We start from the raw sequence: 23,406 nt of genomic DNA, 5'->3' as shown, positions 1-23,406 counted from the left end.
AGACTATCAAGCATAACTCAAAATGCACAAACAGCAGAAGAGAAACCAGATGATTGGGACCTTCTAAAAATTAAATTTTTATGTGCTTCCAAAGACTTCTTCTAAAGAGTCAAAAGAGAACCTACAGACTGGGAAAAAATATTTGGTAATGACATATCTGACAAGGGACTTATCTTTAGAAGTTACCTTAAAGAAATGTGCAAAGAAACAAGTGCATAGAAACAGTGTAAAATATGTATAAGTATATTCACTGTTGCATGGTTTGTGACTGCAAAAAATTTTAAATTATACAAATGTTCATGAATAGGTCACTGGTTAAATAAGTTATGATATATGCTTAGAAAGTGATAAAATGTGGCCATTTAAAAGAATAAGGTTGACTTCTTATCTTAAAATGGAAAATGAAAATGTAACTTCTTCCTTGTCCTCATAAGTTATTACAAAACAAGGAGAATAAGAAATACAGAAACAAACTCTATCATCAAAAGTGGTTGTTGGTGGTGCTTTCAAGTCAGTTCAACTCATGATGACCTCATGTGTGCACAGCAGAACTGCTCCATAGGATTTTCAAGGATGTGACCTTTCAGAAGCAGATCTCCAGGCCTGTCTTCTAATGTCCTAATATGTGCAAAACTGAGATATTATTTCCATGTCCATTCCACCTGCTTTGTCTTGCCCTTATAGCCTTCTCCCAATCCTCCCCATGTTAGACTTCCCCATAGACACTCAGTTGCTCAAGTCCAAACTTCATTTTCATTTTTCTTTCTTGTGTGTTTCAAATTCAACCTAGTTTTAAGTCTTGTTGCCAATACCTCCAAAACAGACAATCCTTTCTCATTATGTACCCTATCAAAAGATTAGCCAAAACTGCCATTATTTACTGGAATATTTTATTTCACATCCCTATCCTCCTGAGGAGTCACTTTTCTCAGTGAAGCCACAATGTTTTTTTCAAAGAATGAATCTAGTTTTCTCTCACTGTGAGTGGCCTTGCAGTTACCGATTTCTACTGGCAAAAAAAGAAGCAAAGAGTAAAATAACTTACATAATCCGATGCCATAACAAACTTCACAGAGTACCATAAAGAATCCCTGGTCCCCTGAACCACAGCCATAGCCACCCCCTCCCATCTCCTGTAAGAACAGATAACAGTAAGAAACACCAATATAGAACTATACAAAGATACCACAAGAAAAAGAGAAGAAAAGGAAAACAATTATGGTCAAAGAACTTTCCAAGGAATAGAGGAAAACTGTGACCACAGAACACTTAATTTTAAAAAAAAAGAAAAAGAAAATCTTAATGCATTCCCCCATAGACTAAAATTTTAAGGAATATATAGCACAATAGGGAGCTCTGGTAGCATAGTGCCTAAGGCACTTGACTGCTAACCAGAAGGCTGGCAGTTCAAACCCACCAGCCACTCCTTGGAAGGAAGATGGGGCAATCTACTTCCATAGTGATACTGCCTTGGAAACCCGAGGGGTCGCTATGAGTCGGGTCCAACTTGATGGCACATAACAACAACAACAATAGCACAATAAGAGGAAAGGTGGCATAGTGCCTAAGGCATGTGACTGCTAACCAGAAGACTGGTGGTTCAAACCTATCAGCCATTACTCGGAAGGAAGGATGGGCAATCTACTTCCATAGTGATACTGCCTTGGAAACCGAAGGAGGGGTTGTTATGAGTCGGATCCGACTCAATGACAGTGCATTTTCTTTATTATTATTATTTAAGGGGAGAGGTTACATAAGTCAGCGGAACTGAGCATGGACCTCGAAGAAAAATGAAATCTTAACAGAAATGAAGGTTTCATTAGAAGCAGCACAAGGAATAAACAGCTCATCCTGTGAATGAATGGTCTAGAGCAAAATAAAAATTATTAGAGCAGAAATGATACATATCGGAAGACAGATAAAGGAGAACCAATATGTCTAGTTGGTATGCTTGAAGAAGATACAACAGAAACCTTTCAGGTAACATTCTGGAAAAATTTCTAAAATAAAAGATATATTCATAGCATGAAAGGGCTATGTTCAAGAAAAAAGTTATTAAAGTTATCAATACTGAGATACAGCCTTCAACCTTAAAAAAAAAAAAAAAACGCTTGAGACATTTAGGCAAAAAGAAAAGTCTCCTAGAAATGGAAAAATAACAACTTCAGATCTCTTCCTAACATTTAATGATAGAATACAGTGCAGTAATGCCTAGAAGTGTTCTCAGGGAAATAAATAATAATCCAGGAATTTTATATTCAGCCAACTTACTGTTAAAGTTTAAAGGCAATAGAAAGAAAAAAAATGTGTAAAAAGGAGAGTTCATGGAATAATTCCATAAGCCTGTCTAGAAAAACTTCCACAAGTCAGATTTTAGCCAACTAAGAAATCAAAGAAGAAACTGTAACCAAAGGACTATCAGTGAACACAGACTCCACAACCTGTAGGCCTAGAACTAAAACAAACACTGGGGTTATGATTATAGAATAAGATATAAATATTATAAATTTGAAAATGTAGAAAAGAAAGTAGTAAAACCTGGGATGTAAGTGGGAGCAAAGACGGAAGGTAATATATAAACAAACTGATTTTCTGATCAGTTAACTTTGAGCAGTAACTCAAAGCTGATAATACAATTACAGAGGTACAGGTTTATTTTAAGATAGATCAAAGGTATGAGAAACAGTGAGAAAAAAAGTGATAGAAAATAAACCATTTTACAGTTATTAAAAGGACTGGGAAACCTGTACACCGTTACAACACAAAGACAACACAACTTAAAAAGTGGGCAGAGCACTTAAACAGACATTTCAAAGAGGATATTCAAATGGCCATGAAACAATGCTGGACATCATTACCCACTGTTGTGTTGTTGTTAGGTGCCCTCGAGTTGACTGACTCACAGCAACCCCCTGTAACAGTGTAGAACTGCCCCCATAGAGTTTTCTAGACTGTAATCTTTATGGGAGCAGATCGCCAGGCCTCTCTCCCTCAGAGTGACTGGGTAAGTTTAACCACCAACCTTTCAGTTAGCAGCCAAGCACTTAACTTTGCCCACTGGCACTCCTTCATTGGCCATAAAAAACAAACTCACTGCCATCAAGTCTAATGATTCATGTTGTTGTTAGGTGGCTTCAAGTTGATTCTGACTCATGGTGACTGTATGTACAATAGAACAAAATACTGCCTGGTCCTGTGCCATCCGCCATCCTCACAATTCTTGCTAAGCTTGAGCTCATTGTTGCAACCACTGTGTTGATCTATCTCGTTGAGGGTCCTTCCCTTTTTCTGACCCTCCACTTGACCAAACACAACATCCTTCTCGAAAGACTAGTCCCTTCTGACCACATGACCAAAGTAGGTGAGTCGAAGTCTGGCCATTCTCATTGCTAAGGAGCGTTCCAGTTGCACTTCTTCCAGGACAGATTTGTTCGTTCTGCTGGCAGTCCATGGTATTTTCAGTATTCTTCACCAGCAACACAATTCAAAAGCATCAAGTCTTCTTCAGCCTTCCTATTGTGAAGCTTCCATATGCTTATGAGGCTATTGAAAATACCATGGTATGGGTTAGGCATACCTTAGTCTTCAAAATGATGTCTTTGCTCTTCAACACTTTAAAGAGAGGCCTTTTGCAGCAGATTTACCTAGTATATATGACATCTGATTCCCTGACTGCTATTGATTGTGGATTCAAGTAAAATGAAATATTGGACAACTTCAATCTTTTCGCCATTTATGAATAGTGACTCTATAACAGAGAATAAAACTGCCCCAGAAAGTTTCTAAAACTAAATATTTAATCTTTAAGGAAACATACTGCCATTATCTCTTTCCTGTGGTTCCAGGTTTGAACCACCCACCTTTTTTGTTAGCAACCAGGCACTTATAACCAGGCTATTTCTTCATTAGCCATTAGGGAGATAACAAATCAAAACTACAGTGAGATACCACCTCATCCCTGTTAGAATGACTGTGATCAAAAAAACAGAACAGGTGTTGTCATAGTTGTGGAGAAACTGGAACCCTCGTCCAACGCTGGTGGGAATGTAAAATGGTACAGTCACTGTAGAAAACAGTTTGGTGGTTCTTCAAAAAGCTGAACATAGAGCTACCAGATAACCTAGCAATTCCAATCCTAGGTATATACCCAGAAGAAGTGAAGGCAGGAATGTAAACAAAACCCTGTGCAACAATGCTCATTGTAACACTCTTCAGGATAGCCAAAAGGTGGAAACAACCAACACATCCATCTATAAATGACTAGATAAACAAAATGTAATACACACACACAATGGAACACTACTCAGCCATAAAGAAGGGGGAAAAAAAAAGTCTTATATTGACTTATACTCCTGATATAATTTTAAAAAGGTAAAAGATATTTTTAATATGCTATGATTCCTGTTTTCAAAAAGCATATGTATATGTTTATACATACATAGGCTACTTCTGAAAGGATAGTCTTGGAATAGGCAATAGCAGTAGGTTTTAGAAAAGGGAACTGGGCAACTTATGACTGTAGAGGAAGGCTTTTTTCTATAAACCTCTTTGGAACCTTCTGATTCATGTTCATGGCATGAATTCTCTATTACTGTTTTTAATATAAGTGCAAACGGTAAAACAATGATTCAAAAGAGGAAATGCTAGGAATGTGATTTTATGTATAGAAGTATTTTAGAGTGAAAGAAAGTTTTTGAAAAAGTTTGGTGCTGGCTTTAAACTTAAGAGCAAATGTTAATTGCTTTATTCCATATTATATACTCACCAGTATAAATAGAGGCTTCTCTAGCAGCAACAGGCATGTTGGAGGTATTTGCTACCAAAGCTGTCCTCTTCATAATTGACTCTGTCTTACCATCAACTTCCATTGTGAGCTAAAGATAAACAACCTCTTTAATGATACTCTAATTTCTGAACATAACATTTAGTCCATTTTTATTTACAAACTTGTCCATGTTTATTTAATCTCTCTAACCATCAATTCCTAAAGTAATATTCCCTCTAACTCCAACCTCTTCTCCTTGCCCCACAGTGCTAGAAAAAGAAGGTAGTATTTTGCTTTATCAATAAAATTCATCATTTTGTACAAGAAATATTGCTACAATAACCTACTGTATCATGTAAAGCTTATGTAAAGTTCCCATCTATAAACGTTTTCCCTATTTTATCTTTCCTCCAATAACTGAAAACCACTCATCACAAAAAGAAATTTTCAAGTGTATGACTTTGAAAAATTCAATTCCTTCCCTTGAATATGTAAATTTAATTATAAATATACTTAGAAAACTAAAAGATTTTGACAAATGAGAGCACTGCTCCAAACTCAAAACAAAGGTTTATTCACTGCTAATGAAAGGTGACTAGTGGTATTTTCTCCAGGATATCATTTGAATCTTTATATATACTGACCTCTGGGAAGTCCCGAAGGACTTCAGACATCTCATTTCCTCTTTCACCACAACCTACATAGATGATTACATCACTGTTGGAATACTTGGATAAAGACTGGGATATCACTGTCTTTCCACAGCCAAAAGCCCCAGGGATAGCAGTAGTTCCTCCCTGTACACAACTAAACAAAGAAAACAGAGTCTGGATTACTGTACATGCTAATAAATTACATAACTCATACCAAAATACAAGTTAAAGAAAGCAAACACGTAAAGTGCTTTCGTTTATATAGACATTATATAAATATATATTTACAAATATATTTGTGTATATATACACACACATAAAAGACAGATGTACAGGTATAGATATATAATATATGCTCCTCTAATTTATAATATAATAGTGTATGCCTTTGTTATAGCAAATCACTTCTATCATCTTTGTGATAAAGTAAAAGTATATTCCATAAGGTGCCTAAAGAAGAAGAACATGTAAGAAGATCAACTTATAAGATATACAAAAAAGTACAAATGATATTCTGAATTCTTACATAAATAAATCATGAAAGACAGCCCAGAAATTAAAGCTAAAAGAGAAAGCAAGACAAAAATCATTTTTGAAAATTATCTCCTGTGGCAAAAAATAAGTAGAAGACCTAACAAATTCTTATTTTGCTATAAAGGTTGAACACAGAACTACATTAACTGTTAAGTAATCCTTTTTGTCCATTCAATTACTATTTACTGGGTATTACCTTGACACTAAAAATTATGCACAGAGATGCAAGAGATACGAGAGTAATAAGATACTATGTTTCTTGTACACACAGAACTCACATTCCAGTGGAGTAAAAACTGGTGAGTAAACTACAGATTATAATAGCACAATCTAGCAGTCACTTTCAAACTATCCCTAAAAAGTGGCCATGGAGCATGAAATACTCTTAAAGGCAGAGGAAAAGTGTATGCATACTGAATGTGTGTCTGTGAAGGAGGGATCTGGCATGAGAGAAATGGGATATAACACTAAAGGGATAAACTGTGTTTTATCACAAAAATTCACAGAAACATTGTATTCTTACTCATATCATGATCTTTTACTTCAATATAAAAGTAGTAAAATTAAAAGGTTTTCTCCAACAATGTGGAACAAAACTCAAAATCATTTGGAAAAAAAAATAAGGACCAGCTTTGCTGGTCTGACAGAGCCTGATGGAACCACTGAGACTATGGCCCCTAGCTGCCCTTCAGGTCTGGAATTCAACCCACTTCTGTGGCTTCCAGCCAAACAAAAGACAGGCATATGAGGTGAACATTTACACTAGGTAGATACACTATTTAGAGAGTACAATCATGGGAGAAAGAAGGGCTGTGTATGTACAGGGAGACAGCTCAGGGGGCAGGAGTACATGAAGGGAAGGACACAGGGAAGAGGTAACTATGGAGAGAAAGTGGGAGAGGAGCTGTTGCATTGTGGTAAATTGTAGTCAATGTCATGAGACAAATAGTATGTGAACTGCTGCATGGAAAGTGAATTTGCTCTGTAAACTTTCACCCAAATCACAATTAAAAAAAATATATCTATATGTATATGTCTGCGTGTGTGTGTATTAATTAATTAAATTTACATACACACACATATACATATACATAGATAGATAGATAGATAGATAGTTAGATAGCATAAATGCCTAAGGCACTTGACTGCTAACCAGAAGGCTGGCAGTTCAAACTCACCAGCCACTCCTTGGAAGGAAGATGAGGCAATCTACTTCCATAGGGATACTGCCTCAGAAACCCAAGGAGGGGTCGCTATGAGTCGGGTCCAACTAGACAGCACATAGCAACAACATGTATATATATATATATAAAGGTTTTCTCCTCCAAATCTGAGTGAGTGTGATAGACAAAAAGACATGTCACATTTATCCTATAGCTCTGTATACCTCTGTCAGATCACTTTTAACCCTAGAGAAGGGTGTGGGAGTGGAGTCAGGCATGGCTGACTTTGGAAGTTCAAGAATTCAATGTGAAAACGTTACCAGAGACAGAACCCAAGGTGCTGTGGGAGTAGCACACAGGGGTGGGTATAGTGGTCCCTGCGGATTGGAGTGGGGTTAGGAAATGCTTCCTGAGAGAAGCTAAGACCTGAAAGGAAAGAGAAACTAGCCATATAAAAGGCAGAATCAGGGAAATAACATTTCAAATAGAGAGAATAGCATGCCCAAAGGTCTGGGGGCCAGAGAGTAAGGACCCAAAGGTCCTTCAGCATGCCTACAAGATGGAATATAAGAAGTAATTGGGAAGTCAAGTGGCTGAGACAATATTGGTAGCTAAGCACTAGCCAGATCATGGGTAGCTCTGTGAGGAGTTCAAGAGTGTGTCATGGTTTTAGAAGCAATGAAGAACACTTACGGATGTCAAGCCAATAGTACAGGATCAGATATGTGTTTTAGATGGATCATTCTGTGGTGTATACAACCACTTAGAAAGACAGCAAGGCTGAAGATAGGAAGTCTGATTAAACATAGTTACTGTACAAATCAGTGTGAGAGCTTTAATAAGGACCACAGAGTATGGATGAGCAATGTAGATGAAAAATATTTAGGGAACAGAATAAAATACTTGTTGAATAATTAGATGTAGAAGGATAAGAATGATCCTTGAGTAAAATCATAGATTCTAGAGTAGGCACCCACTGAATGGATGATAATGACACTTTTTGAGACAAAGGCAGATAAGCAGATTTTAAAGAAAGAAGGAAACAGGGATTATTAAGAGGATGATTATAATTTTGGGACATTCTGACTTTGAGGAACCTGTAGGACATTCAAAAGCAGAGGTATAATTGGAGTGAATATATAAGTCTGGAAATTGGAGAGATCTGGGATGAAGATATAGATTTAGGAATTGTCATATATTAATGAATATTTAAGCCAAGAGATTGGATGATGTCATCCACACAGAGGATACATACAGAATGAGGAGAAAGGATGCCTTAGAAGAGAGAAAACCCCTAAGAAATACTAAAATTTAAGGGAGAAGGGCCTTGCAACAAAGACTAAGACTCTGTGGACAGAAAGCTAACAGGGAGGGGAAAAAAAAAAAAAAAGAGAGAGAATGTTCGAAGAAGGAAAGAGTGAAAAACAATATCCAAAGATGTAGGTATTAAAACTAAAATGTACTGAATTTTTCACTATGGAAGTGAATGGTGATGTCAGTGAGAGCAGTTTCAAGGGAGTAGTAAAGTCAAGGGTAGAGTACAGTGATTTGGAGTGGGAGGAGTAAAGACAACTAATTTTTTTAAGAGGTGTGGCTGTGAAGATGAGAAGAAAAGTAGTGGTAGGTGGGAAGGGAAGAAGGGTAGAGGTTACATGTTCTCTCTCTCTCTCTCTCTCTCTCTCTAGATAGGAGATATAGAGGGATCTGATCAAGGGAGATCCTTGAGGAGACATGAGATGGGGGGCAAGCTCCAGAAATAGAAAAGAAGGGCAAATGGGAATATAAATTAAGTGGTTCCAAATCCAATGGCCTCATATTTCTCCGTGAAGGATCTAGTAGATCATCTGTTGACTGTGAGGGGAAAACAGGGGTGAAGGTTTGAAGTGAGTAGAGAAGATTTTAAACAAATGCCAGGGAGGACAGAGGAGAATGATGACTAGGGAAATGCAGAAAGATTGCTACATGGTTAGATAACAAATTGTACTGATTATTCAATTTCCTCAGTAGTGCAAGTATAACCTGACTGATTGATAGTTGTCAGGGAGGTGTGACAAAAGAACTAGAAGATGTAATATACTGGCAAATACTGGTAGTGATAGACTATACAGTCTAAGCTGGATAGAGAAGGATGTAGAAATAACAGGTGCCGACTGATGAAAAGAATGAAGAGCCAAAGGATTGGAGATCTTAATGAGAGAGTAATAGTACCAGAAACTCAGGGAGCAAGTTTGAAGGGTAAGAAGTTGTGGTGTAGTAAATTATTTAGTGTGGCTTTTCTACCCTTAAGTCTTTGAAACTCCAAGGTGGGATTTTCTATGAGCAACTGAGGAGCTCCTGATTGCTGAAGGTGTCCACCTGGAGTATTTCTATTGGGAGTGGCACAAAACAATGTTCTGGGAGGTGCCCACTCTCTCTCAAGTACTTAGAGTTCTGATGCTATGATTAGCTAGTTTGACCACCCTGCCAGGCTCAAAAGGAGGCCTCGTAGAGGCAGAACTCTCTCTGACTGCTGGTTGAAGAAGACGTGCTGCTGAAAGTGACACACGCCCCTGAAAGAGACACGTGCTGCTGGGAAAGAGACGCAAGAGACATACATTGCTAAGTGAGACACCGAGGGACCAGCACTGCTGGGAAAGAGACTGTGAGAGACTGTTGGCCGAGGGACAGTGGGCTGGGAGAGAGACTGAGCATTTTTCCTGAACTTGAATTGTAGCCTGTGGTGCTTCCCTAATAAACCCCATAATCTGTGAGTTCTGTGTGGCCACTGCAACGAATTATCGAACCCAGGAGAGAGGTGGTGGGTGCTTTGGGAGGAACGGTTGGAGAAAGGGCTGGAGGGAGGCAGCATGTCTGGCCTTGCAGTAATAGGCCTTGGGTTACTGCTGGTAATCCTATCTTCCTCTTGTGGGATTAGAGGAGGTCAGAACCTGTGGCCTCCTTGCCCTTTGTGCAGAAGTTGTCTGAAAAGTGGGATTTGTATGGGTTGAGGTCAGATTGAAGGAGTTCCTATCTCGTGGTTTCAGTCTTTTTTGTGAATTAGACAAATTCTGTGAATAATAAATTAGTTGAAAGTAAAGCAGGATATGGGAGAGCCTGAGATTTAAAGAGAAAAGAGGTTTTTAAACAGCTGATAAAGAGCAAATTAGAATAAAGAAAGATTGTGTGGCAGCATAGAGGGCCATTACTGGAAATCAATTTATAGTGATACCCATCTACTAATTCTAGCAGAACTTAAGAAAGAAGATTCTATTTTTCTGGCACAGACTTCCTTCTGGAAATTTTCACTTTTCAGAGAGCTTCATAAATGTTTTCCATTTGCAACTATGAAGTAGACAAATGTATTTAAGTTCACTTTGATTTCTATAGACAAATTTTATTACAGGATTAAATACATAAAACCTTTACACAAAGAAATGAAAAGGTAAGTACATATTGTTGTTAGGTGCCATTGAGTTATCTCTGACTCACAGCGACCCTATGCACAGCAGAATGAAACACTGCCCGGTCCTATGCCAGCCTCATAATCTTTGCTATACCTGAGCCCATTGTTGCAGCCATGGTGTCTATCCATCTCGTTGAGGGCCTTCCCCTTCTTCATTGACCCTCCACTTTACCAACCATAATATCCTTCTCCAGAAATGGTTCCTTCTGACAACATATATTACATATAGTAACTCTATATACTAGAAAACTCTGAAACACAAGCCCCAACTTACGGGAAAAGGGCATCAAGGACTCTCTGGCCAGTCAACAAAGGATGATTGGCTGGCAGCTTCTCTGTGACAGGTCGAACTTGCCGAACAGGCCAAACTTGGACCATGCTGAACTTCTCCCTGATACCTTCAAATTCAAGCTCCAAGACAACATCCTATAAAAATGCAGCAAGATTTTAAATTAAATCTGTTAACATTTTGTATGCTAAAATCAAAGAAATCACAGACAGTTAAAGATTCCTTTTGAGGGTTGGTACTTGGATGTGGGAAGATTTTCACTTATTGTAAAGTCCTATTTTTTTTTTTAATTGATGCATTTATTTCCAAACCAGAAACCAGTTGCTGTCAACTCCAACTCCTGGCAACCTCATGTGTGTCACACTAGAACTGTGCTCCACAGGGTTTTCAATGGCTGATTTTTGGAAACAGATCACCAGCCCTTTCTTCCAATGTGCCTCTGGGTAGCCTCAAACCTCCAACCTTTCAGTTCATTGCTAAGTGAGTGCATTAACCATTTGTCCCATACCAAGAGACTCTAAATCAGTTGCCATTAATTCTGATTCATGACCCCATGTATTAGAACTGTGCCCCATCTCTAATTTTTCTGGTATCTGAACCTGAATTGACCTTTTCAGAGTGGTTCCTCCATATAGGAGTAAGTCTCTAAGTTAGTGAGTAGATCTAGCTGATTGTCCAGAATTCCAATCATAACTCTTTTGTCTTCCTTTATATTATAGAGCATAGACTTATCCTTGTGAAATGATTCAATAATTACCTTTTATATTTTACTGAAGGAAAATTAAATGCTACAATGGTCTTCTCAATAAAGTACCTTTATACCATTAATAACTATTAAGGTCTATGGTATTTAATATAATGTGTATAAATAACATTAAATGACTATATTTAAATGGTTCACCCAAACTAAGAATTCTCACAATCAATTACGGGAATATAAATAATTAAAATCAAACTCTATCTCTGCCTAAAGAATCAAGTGTTAAATAAATGTAGCTTAAGTTAAATGGTAGGAAAATGCTATACTAAATAGCTCTCTCTCCTAAAAAAACCGACTATGTTCCTTTTTTTTTTTTTTTTTATTGTCAAGCCCAAGTTAAAAAAACAAAAACTAAGTATCTTGATTAAAGAGCCTGGTGGAACCACTGAGACTATGGCCCCTAGCTGCCTTTCAGGTCTAGAATTGAACCCACACCTGTGGTTTCCAGCCAAACAAAATACAGGCATATGAGTTAAACATTTACCTCAAGTAGATACACTCCTTGGAGAGAACAATCATGGGAGAAAGAAGGACTGCTTATGCACAGGGAGACAGCTCAGGGGGCAGGAGAGTATGGAGGGATGGACACTGGGAGAGGTAACTATGGGGAGGAAGTGGGAGGGGAACTGTTGCATTGTGGTAAACTGTGGTCCATAACACGAGACAAAGTATATGTGAACTGCTGTATGGAAAGTGAATTTGCTCTATAAATCCTCACCCAAATCACAATTTAAAAAAAAAAAAAAGTTTTGGCCTATTATCATTAAGGCAAGGTGATGCCCAATGCTGCATTAAAAGTATCACAATAAAGATAATGAAAGCAAAAAAAAAAAAAAATTTTGATTAAACAAATAATAATAGAAGTTACTTAAAACCTATGCATTAAATAAGCATCAATTTTGTAACTATTTAAGGCACTGAAACTGGGCAGATATAAAATATACATAGGGCCACTCTATTCAGTAAAGTTTAAATGATACTTACAGAGGCATCATAGTTCCCAGGTGGAGCAATGTAAGTCACTGTTCCTCTGTTTCGTGGGGGTAACATGATTTTGTGTTTGATGAGCGAGTTCTCATTGACAATTCCATAAATATCTCCACCAGTAATATGACTACCAACCTAGAGAATAAATTAATCTGCTGTTTAATGTTCAAATAAATGTCAAGCACACACATCTCTGCTGCTACAAATTAAATTATTTTCCTCGATTATTAATAAAACATATTCACTGTGTAATTCTCCTAGATGATTTAAGATTATACTATGCTTCACACTATACTATACATAGTTCATTTCATATTCTTTTAACAGTTTTAGAAATTATTGGTTGCACAGACATACCCGTAGGTTTTTGCAGGGTGTAAAATCCCATTTGATATCTCTGCTAAGAGCAGCCACATTTACTCCTCTGGGGATATAGATGCTTTGAGTCTGACTGCTGATATCTGACAAAGGTCTTTGAATACCATCAAAAATCGCTCCCATAATGCCAGGACCAAGCTCTACAGAGAGGGGTTTACCAGTGCGGAGTACAGGATCTCCAACAGACACACCAGCTAGAGAGAACACGTTCAGGAAAACTGACTATAAAAGTTTAGAGAGACTATAAAAAGAAGATAGCACCATTTAACGAAGAAAAAGACACAAGTAAAGGGCTAAAACAGAGGTTCCCAAACTTTCTAAGTTCTCAGCATCTTCAGGGTTTCCCTAATTTTTTCACAATGCCCTAGACCAAAAGTTCTATTTATTAAAGTCATATCCAAATATGACTGGACATAATACATAATAAGTATTTCTGTCCAACAACTATATAGTAATTTGAAAGATTAATAGACATATAATGAAAGAAAATATTTTAATTTCATTTTTAAACAATCACACTTCTTATAAATGGGATGTATGTGCCTTTTGGGCATTACAAAATTTTGCGTTATCTGTTCCACACCACTTTTCACATGGTATTTGCTTTTTAGCTCAGCAACTCCTAAAAACTCAGCTTTGCAAAAATATGGTAGCATCATTGATAAGAATGTAACACAGTCTATTTTACAAACAAACGTAATGAAATTGTTTATTACCTCAAGCTAGTTCACATGGTATCCAACAAGATATCTAATTCCTGAATCAATCTCAAAAAATTAAAATATTAAGGGATATTACACTGGTATAATGTGACTGCCCAAGTACCTTGCACAGTTTGGGAATCACAGGGCTAAAATCAAATGGAGGGAAAAGCTTCTCATTCAGTTAATATATTGTTTCAATTATACTACTGGGAAATATCTGTTGCCTAAAAAGGATATTATACCTGGGCAAAAACTTAAATCTTAAGAATTAATAAGTAGTTTTAAAAATAAAAGAATAAAACTAAAACATGGTTTGTACAGCAAAAAACTAGAAATAACCAAAATTGCCATAATTAAGGACTTATTAATAAATCACGGTACATCCATATGATGGAATTCTATGTAACTGTAAAAAAAGAATAGGAAGCTTCTGTGCATTGCTCTGAAAATATCTTCAGATGTATATTTTCATTTCTAATATTTGATATAAATTTTTTCAAATCTGCAGTAAAGTTCAAAGAATGTTGCCGTGAATGCCCCTATACCTACCAGCTGGATTCCATCATTAACATTTTAGTATCTATCTATCTATAATAAAACTCTAAAAACTCACTGCCATCGAGTCAAATCCAACTCACAGCAACCCCTCCTTGGGTTTTCAAGGCTGTATCACTAGAGAAGTACATTGCCCAACCTTCCTGCCGAGGAGTGGCTGGTAGGTTTGAACCAGCAGCCTTCTGGTTAATAGTCAGGTGCCTCAGGCACTATACCACCAGAGCTCCCATCTATATCACATATATTTAAAAAAAAAAAAAAAAAAAAGCAAGATATTGAACAATGCACATAATATACTCTTTTTGGAGGAAAAGGGAAGAAAAATAAAAAATATATACATTTGTATTTACTCATATATGTGATTAAGAAACTACAAGAATATACAAGCTACCAATAAAACTGGTTCTACATGCATCAGATTTCTTCACAACACCAGCATTACATGCTTTTAGTAACACTGGTTTATTTTATGCCTACCTTACCTATGAATCAAATCCTTACATTTGGACATGTACAAAGTGGTAGAGAATTGAATCAAAAAGGATACAAGTTTCTTCATACACCTGGATAGTAGCCATGTCACCCTCCAATCGAATAATCTCTCCAACCAACTCACTGTGGCCCACTCTCACCAGTTCATACATGGCTGCACCTGCCATGTCACTGGCTGTAACCACTAAAAAGAACAAGAGTATTTTGATGACTTAAAACTCTAATATTATGTAAATAGTAACAGATAACTAAACCATAATAAACCCAATAATATGCCTCTCATATATAAACAAGAAAATAAAACCCTCACAATGGAATTCCCATATAGGTTCACAAAGCTGCATTTTTAGTATATGCTATAAAGCCCTGGTGGCACAATGATTAGGCACTTGGCAGCTGACCAAAAGGTTGGTGGTTCAAACCTACCAGTGGCTCCTTGAGAGATAAGACTTGGTGATCGGCTTCTATAAAGATTACCAAAATCAAACTCACCGCTATCGAGTCAATTTTGACTCATAGCGACCCCTCGTTGGGTTTCCAAGGCAGTATCACTATGTTAGTAGATTGCCCAACCTTCCTTTTGAGGAGTGGCTCGTGGGTTTGAACCACCAGCCTTTTGATTAGCAGTCAAATGCCTTAGGCACTAGGCCACCAGAGCTCCCATGGGCCAGTTTGACCATCATGTGGGGTCACTGAGTTGGAATCAACTCAATGGCACACAGTGACATAAAAAAATACACAAAATAAAATTCTTAGGCCAGAAATGATTTATTTAAATAATATATATGAAAATTATTTTCAAAAGTGTGAGGTAAACTCTTATCTGATAGCCTTAGAGTACTTCTGATCAGTACAGGCTACAATACGACATGAAATGATGGTTTTTGGAGCAATTAAAAAAAAAACTTTAAAACTAAAATCATAGCATGAGTTTTAGTTAATAGTATGATAGAATACCACACAATTATCAATTTGCTATATTGTCACCACTTCCCTTGAAATATAGCATCTATGGCAACATATTTAACTTTCTAACACTTTATATCAGTGGTTCTTAAAACCCTTTTGGGCATAGACCGTTTAGATAATCTAATGATAGCTCTATCAAGAAAAATACATGCATACATCTATAAAATATTTCTTACAGATTATGAGAACATTTATAATCAGTATCAACCATTGGGTGAACTACAGATCAAGATCCACTATTTTCTCTAAATACTGAACTAGAATTTGAACTTAATATTTTTGTCCATGTTGTCTACTAAGAAAAATTACTTTTCTGTAAAGGAGAAAAATTTGTCATATTTTCAAATACATGTAGGAATAAATGTTTTTAATATTTAATCTTCTGATACAATTTATTAGAACTATATAACTAATATTCAAATGGGAACTATTAATACTTAATTGGCTTATGTTAGAACCATGAAGACTTAATCATTCCATAAATATTTATTTGTACCTACTATAGAAGGAGCTCTGGTAGTGTAGTACTTGACTGCTAACCAGAAGGCTGGTGGTTCAAACCCCCCAGCCACTCCTCAGAAAGAAAGTTGGGCAATCTACTTCTGTACTTCTGTAGTGATACTGCCTTGGAAACCCAAGGAGGGGTTGCTATGAGTTGGGTCTGACTCGATGGCACATAACAACAACTACTATAGAAGAATAATTAAGATGCACTAATACCAGAGACAACTAAATTTTAAAATCCTGTTTCATGAACCAAAAGGGATGTCATTTCCCTATTATCCTACTAAGTAGTAAAGAATTATAAATAGGTTCCAGTAGTTTACTACGAGTTTCAGAAGAATATTTTTCCCTGAACTCTCTTGATGATGTTCTTCTGGTTTTTCCCTAAATGTCTTGTGGAGAATCTGTCTGTCCTAAAGAACCTTATGATCATTAAAAGGAAAATTATTTATCTAATATTCTGTCTTCCTAGATACTGTTCTTGGGATTTACAGTCATGAAGCCATGGTAAAAGGATTGAAAATGGTGAAATGTAGAACCATCATATCATTTGCCAGTGAGTTCAAGCTAGAATGCTATGTTTAAGTGGTAGGAGCTTCTTGGAAAGAAATGCTAGGAAAACTAGTAGTTCTTATAAGGGAAATAATTTCTCTCTTCTTCCATTTTATGAAAGAAAACAGCTTTAGGCTGTCACTGAAATGAATTATTGCCTTCTCATTGTTATCTACTAAAGAATTTAAAAGTTTATTTATAAAATGGAAAAACTTCTAGATTGAGTAGAATAAATAATTCTTTTCTAAATACTATTTCTCACTCCCTAATATATTAGACTGAGCTTTTAGAGGATAAAAATTTAGGCCCTGAACAAATTATTTAGACTGCTTTATTATAACATAACATTTATAGACACCTATCTCTCTGGATAACTGGAAAAACAATATTAAGGGAAAATGATATATTTATAAACACTTTCATTTTATCCCTTAGAGATTCCTAAAAATACACGATCCCTTTAAGATAAACAAACTTAAAACTTCAGTGTGCACTAGTTTGCTAAATCTAGTTTACAATGGTGAAACTATTCAATTTCTATCCCACTTACTCAGCATGTTATATAAATAGATCCTGTTTTATAAAGTCTATGGATTTAAAAAAAAAAAAAGCATTTTTAAATCAGTAATATAAATAAAATGGCAGGAAAAACTTTTGTAAAAAACAAATTTTAAAAAGCACTTTGGCAGTTTTTCATTTAAATCAAGTGTTATTTATAGATTATAAAGATAAACCTAGTATTCTGGCTTCACTTTAGAATCAATATGTTTAGCAAAAGCTGTCTGAAAACACTGTGCTTTTAAATGGAACTTAGAATATTTATGAATTCTTTGTCTAATACTATGTATTTCTAGAACTTCAAACTTTAAAAAACATTAATGCCTAAATCTATCAATATTTCATTGATTACACGTATATTCAAGTGATTATAAATAAAATCTAAAAAGTTTTCATTCTCTTTCCATAGTGACCTATGGCAGTACTCTCATATTTATTGGCCAAAAATTTCTTTGGCCAAGCCACTGGAGCCATAAAGATTCTGCAGCATGGCTATGTATTTCCTAATGAAATATTTTCATAGAGCCTCTTCCAGCTAAGTCTGTCCTTTAACAGCATATTCTGGGGTGTGCTCTTGAAATAAAGACAGAGTTATCTAAGAGAAGAATAGCAGAAAAGTTTCAGGACCAGGAGGTAACAAACTACAGCCCAGGAGCCAATTCCAGCCACTTCTGTTTTTCACAAATAAAGTTTTACTTCAACACAGCCCCACTCATGCACATACATACTGTCTATGTCTGCAATGGACATTTCATACTTTAACAGCAGAGTTGAGTAATCATGACAGAGACCATATGGTCTGCAAAGCCTAAAATATTTACCATCTGCTTTTTCACAGAAAAAGTTTGCCAATGCCCACTCAAGACCAAAAAGATAGAATAGGACTTCTGAGGAAAGATTAATGAGACTGTAATTATTTAGAAAAGGAAAATAAGAGGCACAGTCATTAACAATCTTCATTTGCATAAACACAAAAGAGGATTATCACTTCCACGCACGAGATTTATAAAGAGACATTAGAAAAAAATGAAGTTCATGACACTAAGGATTATAAATCAACAATCAGATTTTACCTAGGATAACTCTTATTCTCCAGGAGTTTGGAATAACAAAATGAGTACTAGAATGAAATTTATTATTTAAAAAGCAGTACCCCCCAAGTTTTGGCAGGAAAGGCATAAAGTTGAAAACTATTTTCCTTATCAGTCTCATGTAATAAGAATTCTTTGCACAGGTTATGTGATACCTGAAATGACCACTCAGAAGGATCTATATATGCCAAGAGCCAAGGTTATTGCCGAGAAATGCTCTGGAGGCAATTGTCTGTAAGTTCAAACCAAATTAAAAGATACATACTGAATGTCTGCATCTGCAAGGTGTTGAGTACTAAAAGCTGTAAAATTTATAAAATGTATAGCTTTTTTACCTCAAACATAACAAACAAAATAAGACACAAATAGATAAAACTCTGTATACTAGTCATACATTTACATAATAGTATTAAAAATAAACAGGATATTGCAAAGTAGCATCTGAATAATTATTAAATTTAGATAATCATTACTAGATGAGATATTACGATGGCAGTATTACCTCAGGCTTACAGAAGTTATGGGATTTTTTTAAAGACTGGTAGAGTAGTGCCTAAGGCACTTGACTGCTAACCAGAAGGCCAGTGGTTCAAACTCACTAGCCACTCCTCGGAAGGAAGGTTAGGCAATCTACTTCTGTAGTGATACCACCTCAGAAACCCAAGGAAGGGTCACTATGAGTCAGGTCTGACTCAACAGTATATGATGACAACAAAAACTACAACAACAATAAAACTTATGTTGTTGAACAAGGACTTTATATTCCTGCCTACAACACCTTGAAAAGACATTCAGATCATCAGTTGAAGCTAGGAATTGTTGCTATTGAGTTTATTCATTACTTACCAGGTCCTGAGACCCCATGCACATAACCAAATGTGCTTTCTTTATCTTCATTGAGTATTTTGGGTAGTTTAGAGAAATCCATCATGTTAATTTACCTAATGGTTAAAAAAAAAAAAAATGAAGTTATAATTACAAACCCAAAGCAACAGAATCAATTAGTCAAGTCTCATTTTTGGTATATTCTTGGTTTATTAGCACTTGTTCAATGTAAAATATAGTAGAAAATTCTTTAAATTAGGTTAAAAGGACCTCTTTCCTGGATGCTCTACAGTTGTTAAAATTCAGAATCAATATATCCAACATCCAAGGTATTCCACAGGGAATACCAAGGAGAGTTAACAGTGTAAAATCTTTCCAATGACTTATCCAATCTTACAACATCTGGCCACATTCTGCTTATAAACAGTAAACTCTTTTCCTGTTCTCAAAAACATAGGCACATTCTGTCTCAGGACCTCTGTATATGCCATTCCCTCTGCCTGAAGTGTTCTCCCCACCAGACATTTATTCAAATGTCACTTTCTCTTTGAGGCTTCTTTACCATCTATTTAACACTGCAACATACTCTCTTCCCTCCCTGCTTTATTCTTCACCATAACATATTTTACCATGTAATAAATTACCTACTTTTTTAAAAAAAATTTTTTATTGTGCTTTGGGTGCAAATTTACAGAGCAAATTTCTTTTACATTCAGTAGTTTGTGTATATTTGATTTCACACCCTGATTACCATCCTCACCCATAACAAACTCTCCTCCCCATCCGTCCCTGTGACTGCCCTCTCCCTGTGCTCTTCTTAACTATACATTCCTATCTGTCCAGCTTTCCCTCTATGTGAATGCTGCCTTTCTGGTGTCTCATGGCTGATTGCTCTAAGGGGTACATATTCCTATGGGGTAGTGTTCTGCATGTAGGTCTACTGTTGGGCTGAGAGCCAATCCATGGGAGTGAGTCCATTTCTAGGCCTGAAAGGTAACTTGGGGCTATATATAGTCTTGGGGGTTCCACCAGACTCTATCTGACCAGTAATTCTGGACATTTTTGTGTTTTTAAATTTTGTTGCATATTTTTCTTCCTGCTCTATCAGAATCTCCAGTTTTGATCCCTTTGTGAGTGGCTGGCACTGGTAGCCACATACTATCTAGTTCTTCTGGTCTCAGGGTCATAAGGCTGAGGTCCTCGTGGTCCATCTTATCCTTCAACTAATTGTTTCCAGATGGCTTTGATATTCTTCACTCTTCTTTGCTTCAGATGAGAGAAGACCAAACTTGGATGGTCACTTGAAAGCTTTGAAGACCCCAGTCGCTACTCACCAAAGTAGGTTGTGGAACAAGATTTTTACGTACTACGTTGTGCCAATTGAGCATGATGTCCCCCGAGACTATGGTCGTGAGTCGGCAGGCCCAGTGATTCTCTCTCATATACTTAACATTTTTTTAAGTTTTATTACCTACCTCCTCTTTGAAAAAATACTTTCAATTCCTATAGTTTGAGAAAATATTATAGATTCACCCAAGTAAGTATTTCCCAAATATCTGCAAGACATTACATTTAAAAGTAGGCTCGGGCAGTGGTGAAAAGGTTAAGCGCTTAGCTGCTAACCAAAAGGTTAGTGGTTCAAACCCATTGGCTGCTCCATGGGAAAAAAGATCTGGTGATCTGCTGCCATAAAGATTACAGCCTAGGAAACCCTATGGGGCAGTTCTACTCTGTCATAAATCAAACCAAAACAACACTCACTGCCGTCAAGTCAGATCCAACTCATAGTGACCCCTCCATGGGTTCCCAAGGCGGTATCATTACAGAAGTAGATTGCCCAACCTTCCTTCCGAGAAGTGGCTGGTGGGTTTGAACCACCAGCCTTCTGGTTAGCAGTCAGATGCCTTAGGTTCTATGCCATCAGAGCTCTCCTACCCTGTCATACAGAGTTGTTATGAGTTGTAATCAACCCAACAACAAACAAGATGTTTTTAGTGAGAGCCACATGACTACATATATATTATTTAAAATATTGTTTTATATTTGGTCACACAGAAATGTGAAGAAAAGGCTCTTTAGTTGACTTTAGGGTGTAACTTAATGAATAATAAACCACATCCATTTGAAGTGCAGTTCATTGAATTCTGGAAACTGTGGGTACCACCACAATCAAGATAAGGCACAATTTCATCATCCCAGAGCTTCCCCATGTCCTTTTCAATCAACCCCTTGCTCCACCACAGGCCTAGGAGAATGTGAGGTTTTCTGCCACTATATAACAATTTGCGCTTTCTAGGATTTTACGTATAGAAAATCACACAGTATGTACTCTCTGGTGTCTGGCTTCTTTGACTAAATATGATGATTTGGAGATTAATCCCTGTTTTTACACATGTCATTCATTCTTATTTATTGCTGAATAATGTTACCCACACAGACATACCATAAATTGCTTATACACTTATTGATGGACATTTGAGTTGTTTCTTATTTATTTATTTTTAAAACTTGATTTTGGTGAACATTCACAAATACACTTTCCATACAGCGGTTCACATATACTTTGTCTCATGACATTGACCACAGTTTACCACAATGTAACAGCTCCCCTCCCGCTCTCTCCCCAGTTACCTCTTCCCTGTGTCCATCCCTCCATGCACTTCTGCCCCCTGAGCTGTCTCCCTGTACGTAAGCAGCCCTTCTTTCTCCGATGATTGTTCTCTCTAAGGAGTACTTCTACGTGAGATAAATGTTCAACTCATACACCCATCTTTTGTTTGGTTGGAAACCACAGGTATGGGTTTAATTCCAGATCTGAAGGGCAGCTAAGGGTCATAGCCTCAGTGGTTCCACCAGGCTCTATCACACCAGCAAACCTGGTCCCCCACAACTTTTTTTTTCTCCAAATGATTTTTAGTTTTGTTCCACATTGTTCTCCCTCTCTATCAAGGATCTCCTAAATAGATCCCCTTCCAAGTGGATGACAGTGGTAGCCGGGCACCATCTAGCTCTTCTGGTCTCAGTCGTATAGGCTGCAGATCTGATGGTGTACCAGTCGCTAGGACTAATTGTTTCCATGAATTTTGGTTTTCTTCATTCCTCTTTGCTCTGGACAAGGAGACACCCATCGTTGCATACAGATGGCAGCTTCCTAGCTTTTAAGATCCCAGTTGCTACTTGCCAAAGTAGGAGGTAGAACAATGTTTTGTATAGTATGTTATGCCAATTCAGCTTGAGGTCCCCTGCGACTATGGTCCCAAGCCCGCAAGTTCAACTACTCGGTCCCTCTGGGTAGTTGGCTATGACCAATCAGTTGACCACAACCTTGCCCCTTGTCAGTTCTACTATACACCTGGGAATTCTGATCATTCACATAAATTTATAGGACCATTGTCTGCCAACCCTATATATGTTCTTGGATAAACTCCCCATTTCATAGACATACCTAATCGTTCAGCCTGTCCACCCATCTATCCACCCATATACCCATGTTTGCCTTCACTGACAACGCAGTACTGTATGTACAAAAGGGTTCATATTTGTTGTCTGTACCTCCCATGTACCTCTCTATGTCTTTCTCTTCCTCAGTGCTGCCATATTGGTCACTCACATTTGGTACATTGCCCTTCTCTTCACCCAAATCAGTACTTATCTCTATCTATCTAACAGTGTTCCCTCCCCTCCCCTCCCACCCCTGGTAACCAACAAAGAAAATTTCCTTCCTTAGATAAACCTTTCCTTAACTTTTACAATAACAGACTAATACAATATTTGTCCTTTTGTGGTTGACTTATTTCACTCAGTATAATGTCCTCCAAGTTCATCCATGTTATGTGGTATTTTGCAGATTCTACACTATTCTTCAGTGTTGCATAGTATTCCATTGTGTGTACGTACCATAGTTTGGATATCCATTCCTCAGCTGATGGACACCTAGGTTGTTTCCATCTTTTTGGCTATTGTAAATAGTGCTGTGATGAACATGGGTGTGCGTATGTCTGTTCTTTTCCTGGCTCTCACTTCTTTAGGGTATATACCCAGTAATGGAATGGCTGGGTCAAATGATTTTTCTAATTCCAACTTTTGAAGGATCACCATACTGCTTTCCACAATGGTTGTACCATTTTACAGTCCCACCAGCAGTGTATGAGAGTCCCAATCTCTCCACAACCTAGCCAGCATTTG

The 23,406-nt window shown here is 37.0% G+C and overlaps 1 protein-coding gene across 1 annotated transcript in view; it reads right to left on the bottom strand.

The window, feature by feature from the left end:
* Window positions 1-19,327, bottom strand: part of ATP6V1A (ATPase H+ transporting V1 subunit A) — a 48,623-nt gene extending 29,296 nt beyond the window's left edge. Inside the window, exons 1-7 of the mRNA XM_007958182.2 lie at window positions 19,243-19,327; window positions 14,778-14,906; window positions 12,951-13,165; window positions 12,591-12,728; window positions 10,832-10,983; window positions 5,410-5,572; window positions 4,766-4,874 (exon numbers count right to left, since the gene is read on the bottom strand). Of these exons, the coding sequence (XP_007956373.1) occupies window positions 4,766-4,874; window positions 5,410-5,572; window positions 10,832-10,983; window positions 12,591-12,728; window positions 12,951-13,165; window positions 14,778-14,906; window positions 19,243-19,327 (991 nt within the window). The remainder of the gene's footprint in view (window positions 1-4,765; window positions 4,875-5,409; window positions 5,573-10,831; window positions 10,984-12,590; window positions 12,729-12,950; window positions 13,166-14,777; window positions 14,907-19,242) is intronic.
* Window positions 19,328-23,406: the final 4,079 nt, after the last annotated feature.

Source organism: Orycteropus afer, unplaced genomic scaffold (assembly GCF_000298275.1).
Source record: "Orycteropus afer afer isolate SDZICR_OR568_19922 unplaced genomic scaffold, OryAfe1.0 scaffold00862, whole genome shotgun sequence".
Lineage (NCBI taxonomy): Eukaryota > Metazoa > Chordata > Mammalia > Tubulidentata > Orycteropodidae > Orycteropus > Orycteropus afer.
Note: the sequence above shows the minus strand (reverse complement) of the source record. Positions and strands in the feature narration are given on the sequence as shown.